General features: G+C 37.0%; 1 protein-coding gene across 1 annotated transcript in view; it reads left to right on the forward strand.

Moving 5' to 3' along the window:
* OCA2 (OCA2 melanosomal transmembrane protein) overlaps positions 1-17,470 on the forward strand; it is a gene marked incomplete at both ends in the record, with an annotated part of 171,283 nt that overhangs the window by 112,030 nt on the left and 41,783 nt on the right. The window contains 2 exons of the mRNA XM_080614470.1: positions 4,302-4,395; positions 17,203-17,296. Of these exons, the coding sequence (XP_080470596.1) occupies positions 4,302-4,395; positions 17,203-17,296 (188 nt within the window). The remainder of the gene's footprint in view (positions 1-4,301; positions 4,396-17,202; positions 17,297-17,470) is intronic.

Below are 17,470 nucleotides of genomic sequence, written 5' to 3' on the forward strand. Positions count from 1 at the left end.
AGTAATGAAACTCCAAAATAAAGACATGATTTGCTGTTTCTTTGTCATTTTGCACGAATAGACAAAATGTACAATATAAGGTGATGCTTTCTTCTGCACAGCACAGCTGATAAGTGAAAATACATACATTTCCACTTTTATTCTTTTTATATTTGTAACTATGTACTTCCACAGTATATGTTATAAACAAAGATTTTGTTCACAAGGGTTGATTTTTATTAAGATAGCTATATAGACATATGTGCCAACATCTCGTTGTTCTCATTGACACTCGTGCTGTTCTTTTGCGTTAGCTTATATCCTGTATATATTATACGCATAACACCTTATACAGAATCAAGATGAATGGCTTTCTCCTTCCTGTATCGAGTCTTTGAGGACACTATCCTTTTCCCAGGTACAATCATTATTTTTTACAGTTGAGCTTTTCTGTTTTAATACCTGGAGACAGATAGTCTTACAATGAATGTGTGAGGGGGATATGACTTTGCTTTATTGAGCTACATCACTCATTTTATCTAAATCCTGACAATCAAGCAGCAGTGTGGGGTGCATCAATATCAAACTTTTCAGCAAAATTAGCAAGTTTTCAAGAAACTAGTCAAACAGAGATTTATCCTGGTAAGACACTTGAAATAAAGGGTGGTGTAAGAAAATAAAGCTCTTTTTCTTATATTATTTTTCTCCTTCTAATATTGATAAGGATGCTGTTGACATAATCTGATGAAGGAATAATGAAGGAAACATGAAGCTTCATCAGCTTTAACTTCTGCTTTTTTTGCTGTTGAGCAGCACTTTGTAAAACCAAGAAAAAAATCTTTATTCAAAAAGAGTTAAATCAGTGGGACAAAGATATTTATACAAATGCACATATCACAGCCAACTATACACCAGTTTACAAGGTATTCTAGCTTGGAGTGCTTTTGATGCTATTGTTAATGTTTATGGCTGGAATCAGAAAGAGTTGTAGAACCAATTTATTTTTTTCAAAAACATTGAAAACTACAGTGAAAAGTTTCCTTCTACCCCTTTTATATTTTGTGTTTCTGTTTTTAGCAGTCAGGTCAGTTATAACAGCTAAGGTTTGAGATACTGATAGTTCAAAACTGGTGCCTAACACATAATTGCATGAATGAATGTGACAAAAAAGTGTTAAAGGTGATTTTGGGAAAAACAGAGAGGCAGGTTCCTTTGTAACTGACTGCGCACGATCCTTATCTATTAAAAATGCAAATGATTAAGCAATGAGAAAAGCCCATTGACTTTAATTGCTTCCCAACATCTCTTCAAGAGTTCTGGCTGATGATCAAGTTTCTTTATTTTTTTTCTGGAAAAGGAAGGTTATTGGGATGAAAATTATAACAATCTGTTTGCACTATGCCTACTTCTAGATAAAAAAAATTAGATGCCAGTGACTTTTGGAAACTCTGTGGCATGCAGTTGACACACACCATAATCCATAATGGTTGCAAAAAGTTTGTGTACTTTATGAATTGACCTAACATTGCTATCTGAAACACTAGAAATTTAACTGGATGTTTTGCGTTTGTCTTTCATATCATTATTCAAAACTGAAACATATGGCACAGCATTCCTTGTTGGAAATACCTGTCATTTACAAAGGATATGTGCATGTTAAACCTAACTTCAGGCATGTGTCAGAGATCTGTAGGACTTCCATTTGCTATATGACTTATAACCATTATTCTTTGGTAGAGATGAATTCCTTTAAATAGGGAAAATATTCTAATTCAAGTATACACACATATGTATTGCTAAGGCATGTTTCAATGTTTGTCCCTTGCCACAAAAGTTATGTTTTGTCAAGGAGAGAACGGTAAAGCTAAGGGGGTCAAGTGCATATTTGGGGTCCTAAAATACTTTTTTGGGGGTTAAAAAAAGAAAAGAAAGGGAGATTCAAGCAAGTTATACAGTTTCGCACCTTCTCTTGGTACATTGCAATCCATTTTTGCGTTTAAAAGAAGGCACAGTGAGTTGAAACCTTTGTTCAGTGACTTTTAGAGGGTTTCTTTGTCTTTAATCAGTAGAGATTTGCAGGACACAGAGCTCCTAATGCTGAGCTCCTTCACTGAGCAGAGAACCAAATATTCTGATGAGAGTATTATGCACGTGTGGCTGCAAATACCTAGCAGATAATCATCTCATGGAATTCCTGTCTGTGATCTCCATTTTACTTCTGCCTTCCCCTGTCCTTCACAGTGCTGTAATTAGGGAAAGGGCTTCTGGAGGGCTGTAGGGCTTTGCTTTCTGCATGGTTTTCACCAGTGAAGTGTGAAAATGGTATTACTTGTTCTGGGCTTGGGACCTGGCTGGCAACAGCTTCAGGACCAACCTCAAAGCAAGAAAATAGGATTAACATTTTAATCTCCTTTGCCTAACCACCTTCTCTGTGCTGGGCAGGGCAAGCACAAGGAGGGGTCTAATTTAAAAGGTATTGCTAGTCTGCATGGTTCAGATTGGGTCCTGCAACAAGTGAGTTACTGTAGTACATCAGGATACTTGCAAATGATCCTGAGAAACTAAATAAACGTTTTTTTGTTCTCTGGACAAAATTATGTAGTAGGAAAAAATGCTTTATTTTGATTGAGCAAAGATTGAGCTTGTCCTGTGATTCCAGTATTTGTGCTTAAATTTTGGGTTATGTTGAAGCACAACGTTGTTTTGAAATACATATGACTGCAGTTTGAATTGCATATCATGTTGTAACAGCGATGGTTTGAGAGAAACCACCAACCACTTGGTGGGGAGAAATTAAATCTTTCATTACCGTTTAATGGAAAAAATCCAGGCAGGGTATTGGGCATGCAGACCCTTCTTTAGGCCTTAAAATAGAATAGACATCTTCAGGCAATGTACAATTCAGAATAATTGTTTAGACATTAACTTATTTAGGTTAATCAATTACAGGATTTAAGAGAGCTGATTAGCACCACTGGCAGAAGGGATGCGGAAAGGGTTTTAATTCTTCATAAAGCCTATATATTGCTCCATACCAAAAGAACATGCACAGTCAGTAAAGCTAAGCATCACTCAGCCATCAAAGTAAAAACATTTTTCAGGAAGCAGCTGTTCCATCTATGAGATCATACCCCTTGAGGGTGACCTGTGAAATATTTTCAGAAGCAAATTGGAGGATTAAAAGTCCTAACTCTATTCACTACTGAAAATCATGGACTCTGAGAAAACACTGATTTGAAGACATATTACAGTTATTTCCACAAATTCTTTCCTGCTTATCTCTTACTTATTCTTTCTCTCTTCCTTTTGGTCCCATAAACCTCTGTACACATTAAAACCAGGTTAATAACGTTATCACCTCTCCCCTTGCTGATGACCTTTTCTACAGGTACTGATTATACCTTTCTTTCAAACCAAGGAGTTACACACTTAATTTGAACTTAAACCATTTTTCTCAATTAACATTAAAGGTTTTTAGCTTCAAAAACTGTTACTGACTGAGATCTGGTGCTCCTAGAAAGCCTGCCTGCTGTATTTTTGGACTCTGTACCAATTGCTTAATGTAGTCTATTATGTCTCCCTACAAACAGCATTTGACATTTCAGGGGGTAATTTATTTTATTTTATTTTATTTTATTTTATTTTATTTTATTTATTATTTTATTTTATGATTAAATAATATTCATTAAACTTGCAAAAATTTCCCAGTGAGCTAATTTTACTTTCTCTGGTAAATATAATGTTTGAATAAAAAGTAAAATATCAGTTCTGCTTAAGAATTCATCTTTTCCCTAACAGTTCAGACACTTTCGATTGTAACAAGGATTTCAGAATTTTTTAGATGGTGACACATAGTCTACAGCCATCCTGAATTGCGAAGGTCTGGGCATCTCTTTCCAGCAAGAAGAGTGGATTTTGGTTTCAAGAGGTTTTAAGGTTCATAGGTTTCAAGAGGGGATATAGATATCAAGAAATGGATGGGGAATTGATTTACAGTCACTGTCAGTTCCCTGTTGAACTAGAAGAATCTAATGGGAAGCACTTGTAACCTTAAGAAAGCCTCAGTTTTGTCAGCAGTACCTGTGTCAGGCTTGTCCTTACTTTGATGATAACTTCTCTTTGGTTTGTTGGACTTGCACAGTCAGTGGGGAATATGATGCAAAGATACACATTAAAAAAGAAAAAAAAAATGAAAAAAACCCAAATCCAACCACCCACAAGTTATTTTTGGACTTGTTGGTGGTTTATTTAATGAATTTTATTTATATTATGCTGATTGTTAGATAATGTCTCCTGAATCTCTCTCTCTTTTTAAACCACAGATTCCTGTACTTCTCAACCTGAGTAAAGATCCAGATGTTAACTTGCCTATGAAACCATTAATATTCTCACTGGCTATGGGTGCATGCCTTGGAGGTAAGAGTTTATGTCAGAAAGCTGCCATAAGGTAATAGCTATGCAATTATGGTATGTATAAACTGGTATAATAGGTTCAATGATTTTATTCTACAAAGCGTAGGGAGGGGCTGATCCAGTTCCTTTTGATTTCAAAGGACTCCTGGATAAGGATCCCAGTCACTGTCTGCTGCTGCAATAGGATTTTTGTAGTCTGTGTTTGAAGACCATATCTACATAAAGTACAGATTCATAAAGAAGCAGCCCAGATGGTGCTTATAGGGTTCTGATCTTTTGTGAGAGAAAATACAAAGATACATTTAGTTTTCAGAACAGACACCACCATTGCTCATAGAAAAGATGCAAAAAATGTGTTACAGCTGAGATCTGAAGGCTTGATTCAAAGTCTACTGAAGTTACTGAGAGGTTTTCTGGCTGACTCACAGAAATGTTTTGAGTGTCCATTTGCTGACCTATTTAGCACTCGTCATGCTAAAGAAAGCCTTTTTGAAAGTCTTTGAGAAATGTACCTCAAATATTGAAAGCTAATAGCCATTCTCCTAGTGCCCATCTTAGTGTTAACTGGGATTTCTTGTATTGTCAGTGCATTAGCACAAAACAAGCAGATGCTTTCATTACTTTTTTTCTTTTTTAATTGTAAATGTACCATGTATGTATTATGGGCCCAGAATTTAATCTCTAAATTAATTAAATTAATGTTTATACTTGATTTTTTTTAATATTTTGCAAATGGCTTATGAAGGTGTTATAATGTTTCCAAATAGCAAGTGTACTAAGTGCAATTAAAATGTATGTTTTTAATGAGAAAGGAAGTTCATATAATTTTTTTACTACTGAGAATTTTAATGCTAGTTGCATTGTATTGGGCTGTGTTTTGATCCCTAAACTCATGATTATATTGTGAATTTAATCTGTTGCTCTTTAAAATCAGTGATTTGAATAATTGGCGTATCTTTATATAGATGTTTGCTATAAAGTTATCATCTTTCTTCACAATTTGCTGATCACTCAACATAGTCTGATTTCATTAAACTTTAGGATAAAAAAAAGAAAAAAAAGCATAAGGAATATAAAGTTGCCCAGGTTATGCTGATTTATTCTGCGTGGGAGTCACTTCACCAGCCTTGGAGCCTTTACAAGTCTCAGCTGATTTTCCTAAAGCATTAGTTATCATCTTAACATAAATTCCTTTAATTTGATTCGTTAAAGAGCTGCCAGGATTTTAAGAGAGACTTCTGTGTGTATGCAGTATGAGGCAAAAGTAAAAATATAAACAGTAGCACAGGAATTATTTGAATTAAAGGCACTAGAGAGGTATACAGAGTGCCCAGGTATTCAGATAAATTCCACCAAATATTTGGATAAAAAGTTAGATCATTATCATTATTAGGAAAAGCTTAAAGTCTCCAGACGTGCTCTATTAGGATAAAGCTGAGCATACACTGAGTTGTACTGGCAAGTTCTCATAGGAGTGTTAGCCTGAAAATTAATATGATGTGTCTGACTTTCGCATGTCAAAACAAAATCTAATGCAAAGCATCTTATTGTTAGGGTATGAAAAGTGTGGAAAAGCTTTTTCTTGAAAATATTTTGTAGCCCCAAGAAAGCATTGAGGTTTATAGCAAAAGACTGGATGTTATCACTCCTTATATGGAGTTGTGGTCAATGGCTCTATGTCCGGCTGGAGATCAGTAGCGAGTGGTGTCCCTCAGGGATCGGTGTTGGGACCGGTCTTGTTCAACATCTTTGTCGGTGACATGGACAGTGGGATTGAGTGCGCCCTCAGCAAGTTTGCTGATGACATCAAGCTGTGTGGTTCGGTTGATACGCCGGAGGGAAGGGATGCCATCCAGAGGGACCTCGACACGCTTGTGAGGTGGGCTGATGCCAACCTGATGAAGTTTAACCATGCCAAGTGCAAGGTCCTACACCTGGGTCGGAGCAATCCCAGGCTGGGATTGAGCAATCTACAGGCTGGGCAGAGAAGAGATTCAGAGCAGCCCTGCAGAGAAGGACTTGGGGGGTGTTGGTTGATGAGAAAATGAACATGAGCCGGCTTCAGTGTGTGCTCGCAGCCCAGAAAGCCAACCGTGTCCTGGGCTGCATCAAGAGGAGCGTGACCAACAGGTCGAAGGAGGTGATCCTGCCCCTCTACTCTGCTCTCGTGAGACCTCACTTGGAGTATTGTGTGCAGTTCTGGTGTCCTCAACATAAAAAGGACATGGAACTGTTGGAACAAGTCCAGAGGAGGGCCACGAGGATGATCAGGGAACTGGAACACCTCCCATTGGAGACAGGCTGAGAAAGTTGGGGCTGTTCAGCCTGGAGAAGAGAAGGCTGCCTGGAGACCTCATAGCAGCCTTCCAGTATCTGAAGGGGGCCTACAAGGATGCTGGGGATGGACTATTCATCAGGGACTGTAGTGACAGGACAAGGGGTAACGGGTTCAAACTTAAACAGGGGAAGTTTAAACTGGATATAAGGAAGAAATTCTTTATTGTTAGGGTGGTGAGGCACTGGAATGGGGGGGGCTGCCCAGGGAGGTTGTCAATGCTCCTTGACGGTGTTCAAGGCCAGGTTGGATGAGGCCTGGGGTGGCATGGTTTAGTGTGAGGTGTCCCTCAGGGGGGCAGGGGTGTTGGAACTAGATGATCTTAAGGTCCTTTCCAACCTTAACTATTCTATGATTCTATATAATCAAAAGCTCTTGGCAAACGATGTTTTGTAGAAGAGATGTAACTACATATTTTAGGGTTAGTTTTTTACTGCATAATGCAGAGCTTCAATTCTGGTAATTTGCTGGCATTTCTGGGGTTCAAAGTAAGCACAGTTTATGTGTCTGTAAAGGGAACATAGATGCTCTTTGCTGTGTAAAATGTGTCTCTAAAAGTGAGAAGGCATAAAAAAAGTCTTGTCTTTTAATAAGGGAAACCAAGGAAAGCGATGGCCATGGCAGTTCCTGGTGGGATGGTTACAATTTTGAAATCTTTGGGTTTTCCCAAGAATTTGCTGGTTCTTTTCTGGCAGAAGTCTTTTTCAGGTCCTGTCAATCTTACATAATTAAGAAATAAACATGGTAATTTTTCTTGTTTTGGAAATTTAGGGTTATACTTGTCCCAACTATCTGTAGAGAACTTAAGTTGTAAGTTAGGAGTCTGGTTGCCCCAGGCTCCCTGTTTGATGCTGAGAATGTCTGGAAGGCAGATATTTGTTCAACCACTGAAATTGCCAGATGCTCTCTGCAGAGCACATCAGGCCCCTTATGCACAGAACTTCAGTAACTGAGCGGGATGCCCGAAGACAGGTGTTCTGACAAATCTGCACCTGTACTTCTTTTGCACAACAAGACATTGAATAAAGTTTTATTCATGAATGCTTCCTACTATAGTACATGATGGACTTATACTACCTTTTGAGACTGAGTTGTATGTAGACTTTCCAACAGTGTCTAGGGAATGCTGCCCTGAAGTTTTGGAGGACAAAGGAAGATTGCTAGCTACAGCAATTTCAGAACAAGAGGAGCTCTAATTGCACTGCATCTATTGGCTTGTGAGTTTCAAAATCACATGAAAAAAGGATTCAACTCAATTTGAGTAAATGCACATTCAGAAGTTCACCTGTTAGGACTGTTCAGAACTAGACTTAGAACTAGTTTCTTTACTGAACTGAAGAGGTTATACCTAAGATATTATTTGAAAGGGTTTTGTATGTCTGACATTAAAACAGCTGGCATTTATTTCTCTTTTTATCTCTTTTTTTCATGATTTATAAAAGATATGTTTTTGAAAAAAGAAGAAAAAATAAAAGAGGAAAAAAAGATTGAATTCATATCTGAAAGTTCCTACCTTCTGAGTTCTTAATTGCTAGAGTAGAAAAGTGCAAAAAGTATTTCGCTGATGTAGTGACTATTACTGTGGTCTGAAGGGAATATTTTCTACAGTGTCTAGTTTTGCAGTATTTTTCTTCTCTGTATATTTTTCTGAAACATCATTGTGACAATTCTGCCAAAAGAGGCAATCTAGAATGCCTACAGCTGTATTATTTCAGCCACACAATCTTGGTTATAAGCTCTACTTCAAGAAAGGAGACAGGAGAGGGCTGCTGGTACTTTTCTTCTAAGCTTGCAGGATCAAAACCCAGGTGTGAATAAAATCCATTATCCACAGGATATTGTGCTAATTACACCTATTACAGCTATCCCACAGTGCAGATAAATTGTGGGATTTCTCTCAGTGGTCCAGTGCTATAGCTGTTCCGTCTCTTGTCACCCTTCATCAGGTATCCTGGTGCAGATAGGGCCTTGCACACAGGAGTATCACTGATTTGTTATTCCTGCTGATTCTGGTCAATAATATCTTAAACTGGTTTTAAAGCTTCAGACACATTGAAGGTAAAAACACAGCAGTACTGTTTAGATTTCTAAACCAACCCTTCTTTGCAATAGGAGGGAAAAGTAATAGCCTTCAATCAAACATAAATTGCATTAAAATATATAATAATTAATATGGAAAAAGCACAACTGTAGATCCTTTGAAGTTATTTTATAGTTACAATAGATCAAATTTGTATAACATTTTTCAATTTGAAAGATTTGAAATGGCAATCAAGAACTGAATACATGCCATAAAAATATAACTGTTATTTAAGAGGAGCGCTGTTCAACTTTGGTTTTGAACTTAACTGTTGTGCAATTGAATACACAATACAATGTGTATTTGCAACTGTAAGAAAATGAAAAGAATATATTTACCTGAGCTTGTTTTTTAACCAGGACAGTGATACTGAAAGTTCCTATTATTTCCAAAGGAGTTTTTTAATGAGAAGTCCTGGGGCTCAGTTTATATGTCTTGCAGGTGAAACAGCCCTGATTTAGACAAGTATTTTTTATATGGATATAAAACTCATCATCCAAGTGAAAGGGAATGAGAGTGACTTGAGATCTTTCGAAAGGAAAAGAATGTTGCTGTTCTTGACTTTGAAAGGCAGGCAAAACAAATAAGGGAATTTAGGAAACGTCTCACAGTTTCTCTTGAAAGACCTCAGTGCAGTCTTTAGAAGTGTTAGTGCCTCTAAACTGTGCAGATCTAGAAACAAAATACAGCAGGTATTTTATATGTCTTACACTAACATCTAATTTACTTTCTGAGTATACTTGGCATTGTTTCTGTGATGTTTGCGATGATGGAAATGATTAATGGTCTTAAACTGTGATTGCTGTCCAGTAAATAGCAGTACTATTGCTTGTTCTTAACAAAGAACTCATTCAGATGTTAACTGAAAGTTTTAGGTTTTGTTGTAGCATGAAGAACTGCATAATTGGATATATATACAAAGCATCTTTTCTCTCCATCAATATTTGAGTGCCCAAACTGTCCTGTTGCTCTTTTCTGGAACAGGCAGAATCAGTAGCCTTCTATGAAGACTCGGCTGCTGTTTTCCTTAGCTCTTTAATGACATTCAAACTCTGGGCCATCTTCATGCTTTTTCAGTGTGGTGTTCTTAATGTCCAACAGTGCTGTGAAGTCTTTAGTATGAGAGCCAGGCTCATTCCCAGAGTCCTTGCAGCTGAAGGAGATTCTCTAATCTTTACGGTTACTGAAGATAATCCTCTGTGGCATGGAAGATATACAGAAAAAAGCTGTGAAAGTGAAATGTAACAGCTAAAATGGGGTGGGTACCTTTGAAAGATGTACCTTTTCCTGTATTAATGCTGCATCAGAGGCCTGCTTGGCTTTAAGACACTGAGTTAATATGGAAAAAATCAAAAAAGAGAAAGCCATATTTAACCTAGCTGATTTTTCTCAGCAAGAATATTTTTCTAAGATTAAAAAGAATTACCTTGGCGCACATGCCTATGTAGATGTATGTATGTTATTACGGTTGAAATGTGAATTATATGTGGTATATGCCTTTTCAGCTGTACTGATGAGGATTTATAGTTTGGATGGTAAATCTTAGATTTAGACAAAGAATTTATACCAAACATTAAGATCACATGATTATAATGCTTGCATTACTGTTAATTTTTAAATGCTTATATTAACAGTTTTTAATCTGTATAAAATAACTGCATGCTTTGAATTCCTGTTTTGAACAAGACACTAGAACCATAGCAAAACATAAGAGGTAGGCTTCAATAGCAAGTAAATTTGATTAAATAGAATCTGAATTTACAGCAAATGATATTCTAAAATAACTTAATAGAAGGACACTGGTTTTTTTTACTAAAATTTTCTTGTTCTGCTCAGCTTCAAAGTGAGTTATGATAAAGTTGAATAATGTACTTTTATGCCAGGTTTCTCTACGTGGAACTATTTTTCTGTATTTGATCCTTAATAATGCTACATGTAGAGAAGCTGTGAAATTATGCTGACATAGTTCTAGTCTCCAAACCTAAAAATCAGATATTAAAAAAATGTGCAAACTGGGACTTGTGTGCAGCATTAAAAACTTTAAATGGAACCTACTTGAATATGTGCTTCAGGGCATGAGGGAATGGCATGTCAGAACACATAGCTGACACTATCCCTCCTTATACTAGGTTATTTTACTCTTGTACTGGGTAAGCTGACTTCAAGGAGAGAAGTGACTTTAGTGATCACCTCAGTTTTATGTCTCTTTCACAGCTGTCTGGATTTGAAAGAAGCATATGAATTTATTTGTGTCATTAAAGTCACAAGTGTAGGAAGTTCAGCAATTTGCCTTATTTATTTCTCACTTCTAGTAGAAAAGTGACAAATTTAAATTTCACCTTTTCCTCTCATAGCAAAAATGAGGCTTGAATAGTGCAATACTTAAGAGTAACTGTTCTGTCAGTGGTACAGTACTGGTGATAAAAAATGGTAAAGTTCACCTAATTAAAAATGTTGGATTGAATGCAGTTCAATGAACTCTTCTGATAAGTTAACTTCAAACTTTGATTTAAACTACTTTTCTGTTACTAAACAGAATTTAGAAATACTCTAACTCTTTTTCTATTCTAAAAAGTCCATGTATATGCATTTGTGCAGCAACACTCTGTTCAGAAGGTTTCCAAATCAGTAAAATGAGAAAATATTTGTGTCATAAAACTGCAATCTATAACATATAACAATGTGGAATAAGTTCATGCATGCCTTCTCCCCCTTACTTCCTATGACATGAGGTTCCTTATTCGTTTAGGGACTGTTAATGGTTTAATTGGCCTTGATTCTGTAGCTCTTTATTGATTGCAAATTTTAATTATCCAGGGCTTGTTAATTTACACATTAAAAATATTAAAGGATATTCAAGACTTTTACATTGTTAAAAGATATTCAAAACTTGTAGACATTTAACAGATAAATATAAATAGCTTTGTTTAATGGGGCAAGAAGCGAAAAGGAAGATTAGATATGTGTGAAATAATAGAAAATACCTGAAAGCTGAAAGGCTGCTTCCTGTAACGCTACTCAAAACCACAGCTATTCGGTGTGTACTTCTGCAGCCAGATTTGTTACATTTGCTCAGTTTGTACTTCAGTAGAGAATATGATATGGAAAGAAGTCACACGTGTTGGTCTACATTTATTTAGTGATGTAAAGCACATGGGAGACCACACAGAGTTTTCAAAATTGCTGGGAAACAAACTTCCTTCAGTAAAGTTTGCTTTGACACTGTTTGATTACAGCAAAAAGCAGGACTGAGAATCCTCACCCTAAAATTATTCACGATTCTGTAGCAAACACCTAGTTTCAGATGTAGAACCCTTGTCCTGGAGAAGGCTGTGTCAACAGCTGCGCCTGTGTAAAACTGGGCCCACCACAGATGTTTGTCCAATCAAAGCCAGGGAAAAGCTGTTTTTCAAGGCTTGTGTTGACATGAAAGCAGATAGTTGTTTCGCTTTTGCATTAGCTATCCAGAGATACAGGGAAGAGAAAATGCAGAAAGTCTACCTGTTAAGCACACGTGTAACTTATTATCCACCATGAGAACATGTGGAGGGGAAGTGGTCTGTAGTGCTCACAACAAAGCAGGACTTTCCCGTAAACAATCCACTCTTAAGCTTGCTGTTGCACAAGGTACTATCTCCTTTATATTTGAGAAAGTTTCTGTTCATGAAGGCTGCTCATGTTAGCCCAAATAGCTTCATTAATGATAATCCCTTCCCTTTGATTTTTCAGTGTTTTGTGTAATAAACACTAATCCTGCCAGGCACTTTGAGGTCTTTCCAGGCAATCGTATTAATGCAGCAAACCCAAGGGTTAGGCTTGCTTTTGAGGGGGAGATACCGAAGGGGCTCCTGAGAACTAATGGTATTTAGGTATAATAGATATGCTGCTGAGAAGTGAAAATCAAACTGAGGGTGAGGCTTAAGCGAGAGGAAATATGTCACTGATTCAAACTCTCTCTTTCCCTGTTAAGATTCTGCTCCGATTTCCCAGCCCCTTCCTTTAGGAAGCTTAATCATTTCTCCCAGCATTGATTTTTCAGTGCATTGCAAATTATAGTCATCTGGGCAAACTCTTTATACTGAGAGAGAGGCAATCTGGGCCCAAGAGAAGTGCATTATGTGTGATGTGCAGGTTCTGTGTGTGAATTTGGCAGTCTCTGAAGGAGTAATGTAGCAGAGGGTAACGGCTGAACAATGAGTTGAGAAGAAGTAGCTACAAATGGAAGCAGAAGGCTGGAAGAAGCAGGACTAGTGGATACTGCAGGAGTCAGTTCAGGCTTACCAAACCTTGTTAACATTTTCCTGTTTGTACCTTTAAGTTAGCTGGAGATTCAAAAGCATGCTTTAATGTGTGGGGTTTGGTTTTGGATCTTTCTTGATAGCTTTATCCTTAGCCAAAACTGACAAATACTTTCTCATACTTTGAGTTGATTTCACATTCCCTAAAGATATTCAAAGTAATTTGCCTTGAGAAATATCAGACAGATACTTTTAGATCACCTTTGCTGGACAGAAACAGTAGAAGAATTTTTACTGTGCTTCTGCAATGATTGTGCAAAGTTAGGGCAGTTCCATGGAAAAACTAATATGATCTGTGAGGACCCTCCTCTGTCATCATCTTCTCTGTAGCCCAGGCAGCAACAGCAGGTCTTCAAGTGACATATCTGTATCATTCTATGATCACACTTCACAATGAGGTTTTTTTTTCTTTTTTCATTATCAAAAGGTTGATTCATGCTTATGAATTATTAAGTGCAGTTAGTATTGAAAACAGTGCATGTAGTCTACCAAGAATAAAAGGTAGAGTTGATCCGCAGGATAAAATGTATGACTTACTTCATACATATCACATAATATCGATGTTAGAAATATACTGTTTAATTAATTGTAATGAACCCAGCTTCTTAATAACCATCTGCCTTGTGATAAAGGATGAGTTACAGTAGGGGCCATCAAAAAAGTTCAATAGGAGTTTTAAAAACAAATTGGTTGTTCCAAAGTTATTCTTTGATGCAGTTTACCTGTGTGTTATTACATTTTGAGCATACAAACAAGCAAGTAAGAGTCTTTGCTATGCTTTTAAACTTAAATATTCTTAAGATTGAAATGATGTAAAGATGAAGTCAAGATTGGGTGAAGTCCTAGAAAATGCTTGTTCTTCATTTGCATCAATTGGAGTTAATTTAATGTGTGTAGGTTTCCATGTGCATTAACCTGGTCTTGGGTTTTCTGTCATTTGGAGTTCATAGTGCTGCTATTTCACTACTGAGTTAAAAATCTGCTGAGGAGACAGATGTTCCTGGGAGGAGAAACAAAAGTTTGTCTCTGCGCTGTAGTTCTTTGAAGCCTGCTGAGCTAGTACCTAATTAAACTGCACACACTGAATAACTGGAAAAGAAATGCTGCTCCTTTCAGATAACATTTAAGGTGACAATTTCTTCTCAAGTGAGATCTACTTGGGGAAATAAATTCACTGCTGATACAGAAACTCTTTCCATAATACTTCATTATGGGAAGGCATTACTATAGCCTATGTATAGCATAGGAGAACGTGTGCCATTTGGAGAAATCGACTGTATCTAGTCACGGCCATGGGAAAAGTGCAGTTTCAGTTCTCTTTCTTTAATTTGAAACCAGAGCTATTTTCCTTGTCTACAATAACATTATTCTGATCATGATGTCTGATTGTGCTACACATTGAGCAGAAGCCTCTTATGAAATGTTTGGAGGCTGTAGTCTACTGATTAGTTTTGGAATTGAAAATTCCTCAAGTGTTGCTGCCTGACTCCTCTAATAACGTCAGGCTGTATTCATTTGTTTTGGTTTTGCCTTAAGCCACAGATTTTGTTTCTTGGCTTTCTCATGCCAGAGCCTACGAGGAGCACTGATGTTCCAAGTTCAATTTCATATCTTTAAACATGCATTAAAGTAACTAAAATATTATTTGAGGCAAAGAGAGGGCAAGACGAGCTGTGCAGTTCCTAATGACCAGTGCTAGACACTATTTTCTAAAGGTTTCTGGTACTGTAATAAGGTTAGTCATCTTTTCTCTACAACTGAAGCATGTATGAGTTTCACTGTGTATGGTAAGAAGCCTAGGTCACAAATAGCCCTCGGTGTCTCACGGGAATGCTCCATGATGCTTTTGTCATCCATAGGGACATATCCTTCTATTGATGTGCAGTTCCACTAACATAAGCAGAGTTCCACATGGACATACAGGACCTGTGCACCCAGCAATAGCTCCTTTGCAATATTAAAACCCTAAAACCAGGGCAAGTAGGAAACAGCACAGCTGGCAGAGAAAAAGAGAAGGGGGGGGAAGGGCAATTACATGTTTGAAATAAAATGTATATTTGGGATTGCAAGGCATGAGGGGAATACTTTTCTCATCTCACATTGCAAGATTTCAGCTTCTTTCTTGGTCCATAGTGGTATCAGCTCAAGAGGTGTTTGAGGCTGCTGCTGAGAAACCAAACCAGTCTTTTGTTCTTAGTAAGTGTTGTTTAAGCCACTCACCTGAGACAACAGATATCCGTGTTCAGATCTCTACTCCAGGATGAAAATTTCAGTTTGCTGCCTATTTTGTGTTGATAGTATTTGACCATCTTGGAGTAAATAAGAAGCACGTTTTCTGTTTGTACTCAACTGGAAATACCTTGTCCACAGAAGGCCTTTTTGGAATTTGGCTTTCATGGCATCAAATAAAAAATAATAATAATAATAAAAAAAAATGTCCTGGGTGACTTTGGAGGGGCGTATTTTCTCTAAGTTGTTGCTCTGTCCCTAGAATGAACAGTCAAGAACCTATATCTCAGTATCTGCTGACACTGGTATGACTGTCAATCCAAACTGGGATTAAAATTATTATAATCAAGCTCTTTCTCCTACCCTTCCTTCCTCCAATGTTCCTCCCACATTACACCTTTTCTCTCCTCTTCCTTACTTCTAACTTTATAACTTTATTTTGTTTGAATTTAAGAGTGCTTTATTATGTTTTAAGAATATTTTTAGAAGCTTGCTCATTTAGTGTGCACTGAAGGGAATAATCCTTCTGCCTTTAATCTGACCTATTGTTTGGTAAACTGATCTCTGGGTGACCTGAAACATTTATTAAGTTAAAACAATCAACTGGAGCATTAATTTCCTTCTGATTGGTTTCTCTCAAAGTCAGACCAGAAAAGTCTCCACTGAGCAGTAATATTAAACAGGGCCAAAATGAGAAGGGTAACTATATGCCAATGGGAGCAAAGGAAAACATGCTTAGAATAATGGATTTTTAATGTAGTGATGTATGGCAAAAGAGATGACTTGCCACAGTATAAAAAAATTCTCCTAGATTGTTAACTGTTCTGTTCAAAATTTCAGTTAAGGAACAAAATGTAGGAGTCACTGTCACTTCCTGAGTCGTGCCTTAGATCAGAAACATTTGCTGAAGACATCTGCTTTGTGGAAGTCATGTATATAGCATTTCTTAAGTCTGAGGTGTGACTCATGGGAAAGCTATAGAAAATGGTTCGGTCTTTCTGAGTTCTGAATACCTGACTTCTCTATATTGCCAGATTGTTAAAAGTTTAAAGAAAACACAAATTGTCCCTTGGTGGAGGGAGAGAAAGGGAAAAGCAAGAAACAGTTACTGAAAAGGCTTAGGAGAAGTATGTAGTTCTTCCAAGAGGATAGGTGCACATTTTGAACATGTCATATTCTTTTCCTTTGGTGTGTTCCTCTGCTAATGGGACTTGAACAATGTAATTTGGTGAAATTCAGTATATAAAGGTATGTTCCTTTATGTATTAAAGAACCACTGTGGTTCGGTAAGCAAACTTTGTATCTGTGTTAATCCTTTTGCTTTAGCAGAGAGATGTTGAACAAATCCATTCCCCTTCATTGTCCCACTTATTTTGTTTTAGATTTCTGTTAAAAAAATATACCTTAGCTATTAGTTACCCTCTCTATAAAAAAGACACTAATTCATCAACATCAAATTTGTATAAGGAAAAAAGCTATCATTTTTTCTTAGTATCCTCAAACCATCTTACCCTTTTTTTTTTTCAGCTCTTCTGATGGCACCTTCTTTTATGTAAAACCATAAATCAGCAAGTTTCTCTGAATGCAAGTACCTGGTGTCATTTTGACAACTGCTAGATTGGTATTATGTTCCTTCCCTATTTTTTTCTGGCTTATGTATAATCAGAGAATAATACCAGGCTTACATTTCAAAGCGTGAAGCTATTTATAGGATGTGGAGATACTGTCTGTATGTTTCTTTTCAACCCTATGTAAGAGAAATTGATTTTTCTTCTCTAACTAGTACATCTTAGGACTTTAGCACAGAATAAATGAAGAGTAAGAAACAGAGCAAAACTCTAAACTTGTATTTGCTTTCTGAACTGCAGGTAATGGGACATTGATTGGAGCATCCGCGAACGTTGTTTGTGCAGGAATTGCTGAACAGCATGGTTATGGCTTCTCTTTCATGGAGTTTTTCAGGTAAAATTTTAAACTCCTTACGTTAAATCTGTCATTTTATTTTTCTCTAGGCAAACAATGGATTCTCAAAGGAGACAATCTGGAGAAACGGTCTATAAAATTTGTTCCTAATTTGTTTTTGGCAACCGAAATGAGGGTGGAGGACAGATATTTTTATGTACTGTGGATAGAATG

This window comes from Psittacula echo, assembly GCF_963264785.1.
Source record: "Psittacula echo genome assembly, chromosome: 3".
In the NCBI taxonomy this organism is placed as follows: Eukaryota; Metazoa; Chordata; class Aves; order Psittaciformes; family Psittacidae; genus Psittacula; species Psittacula echo.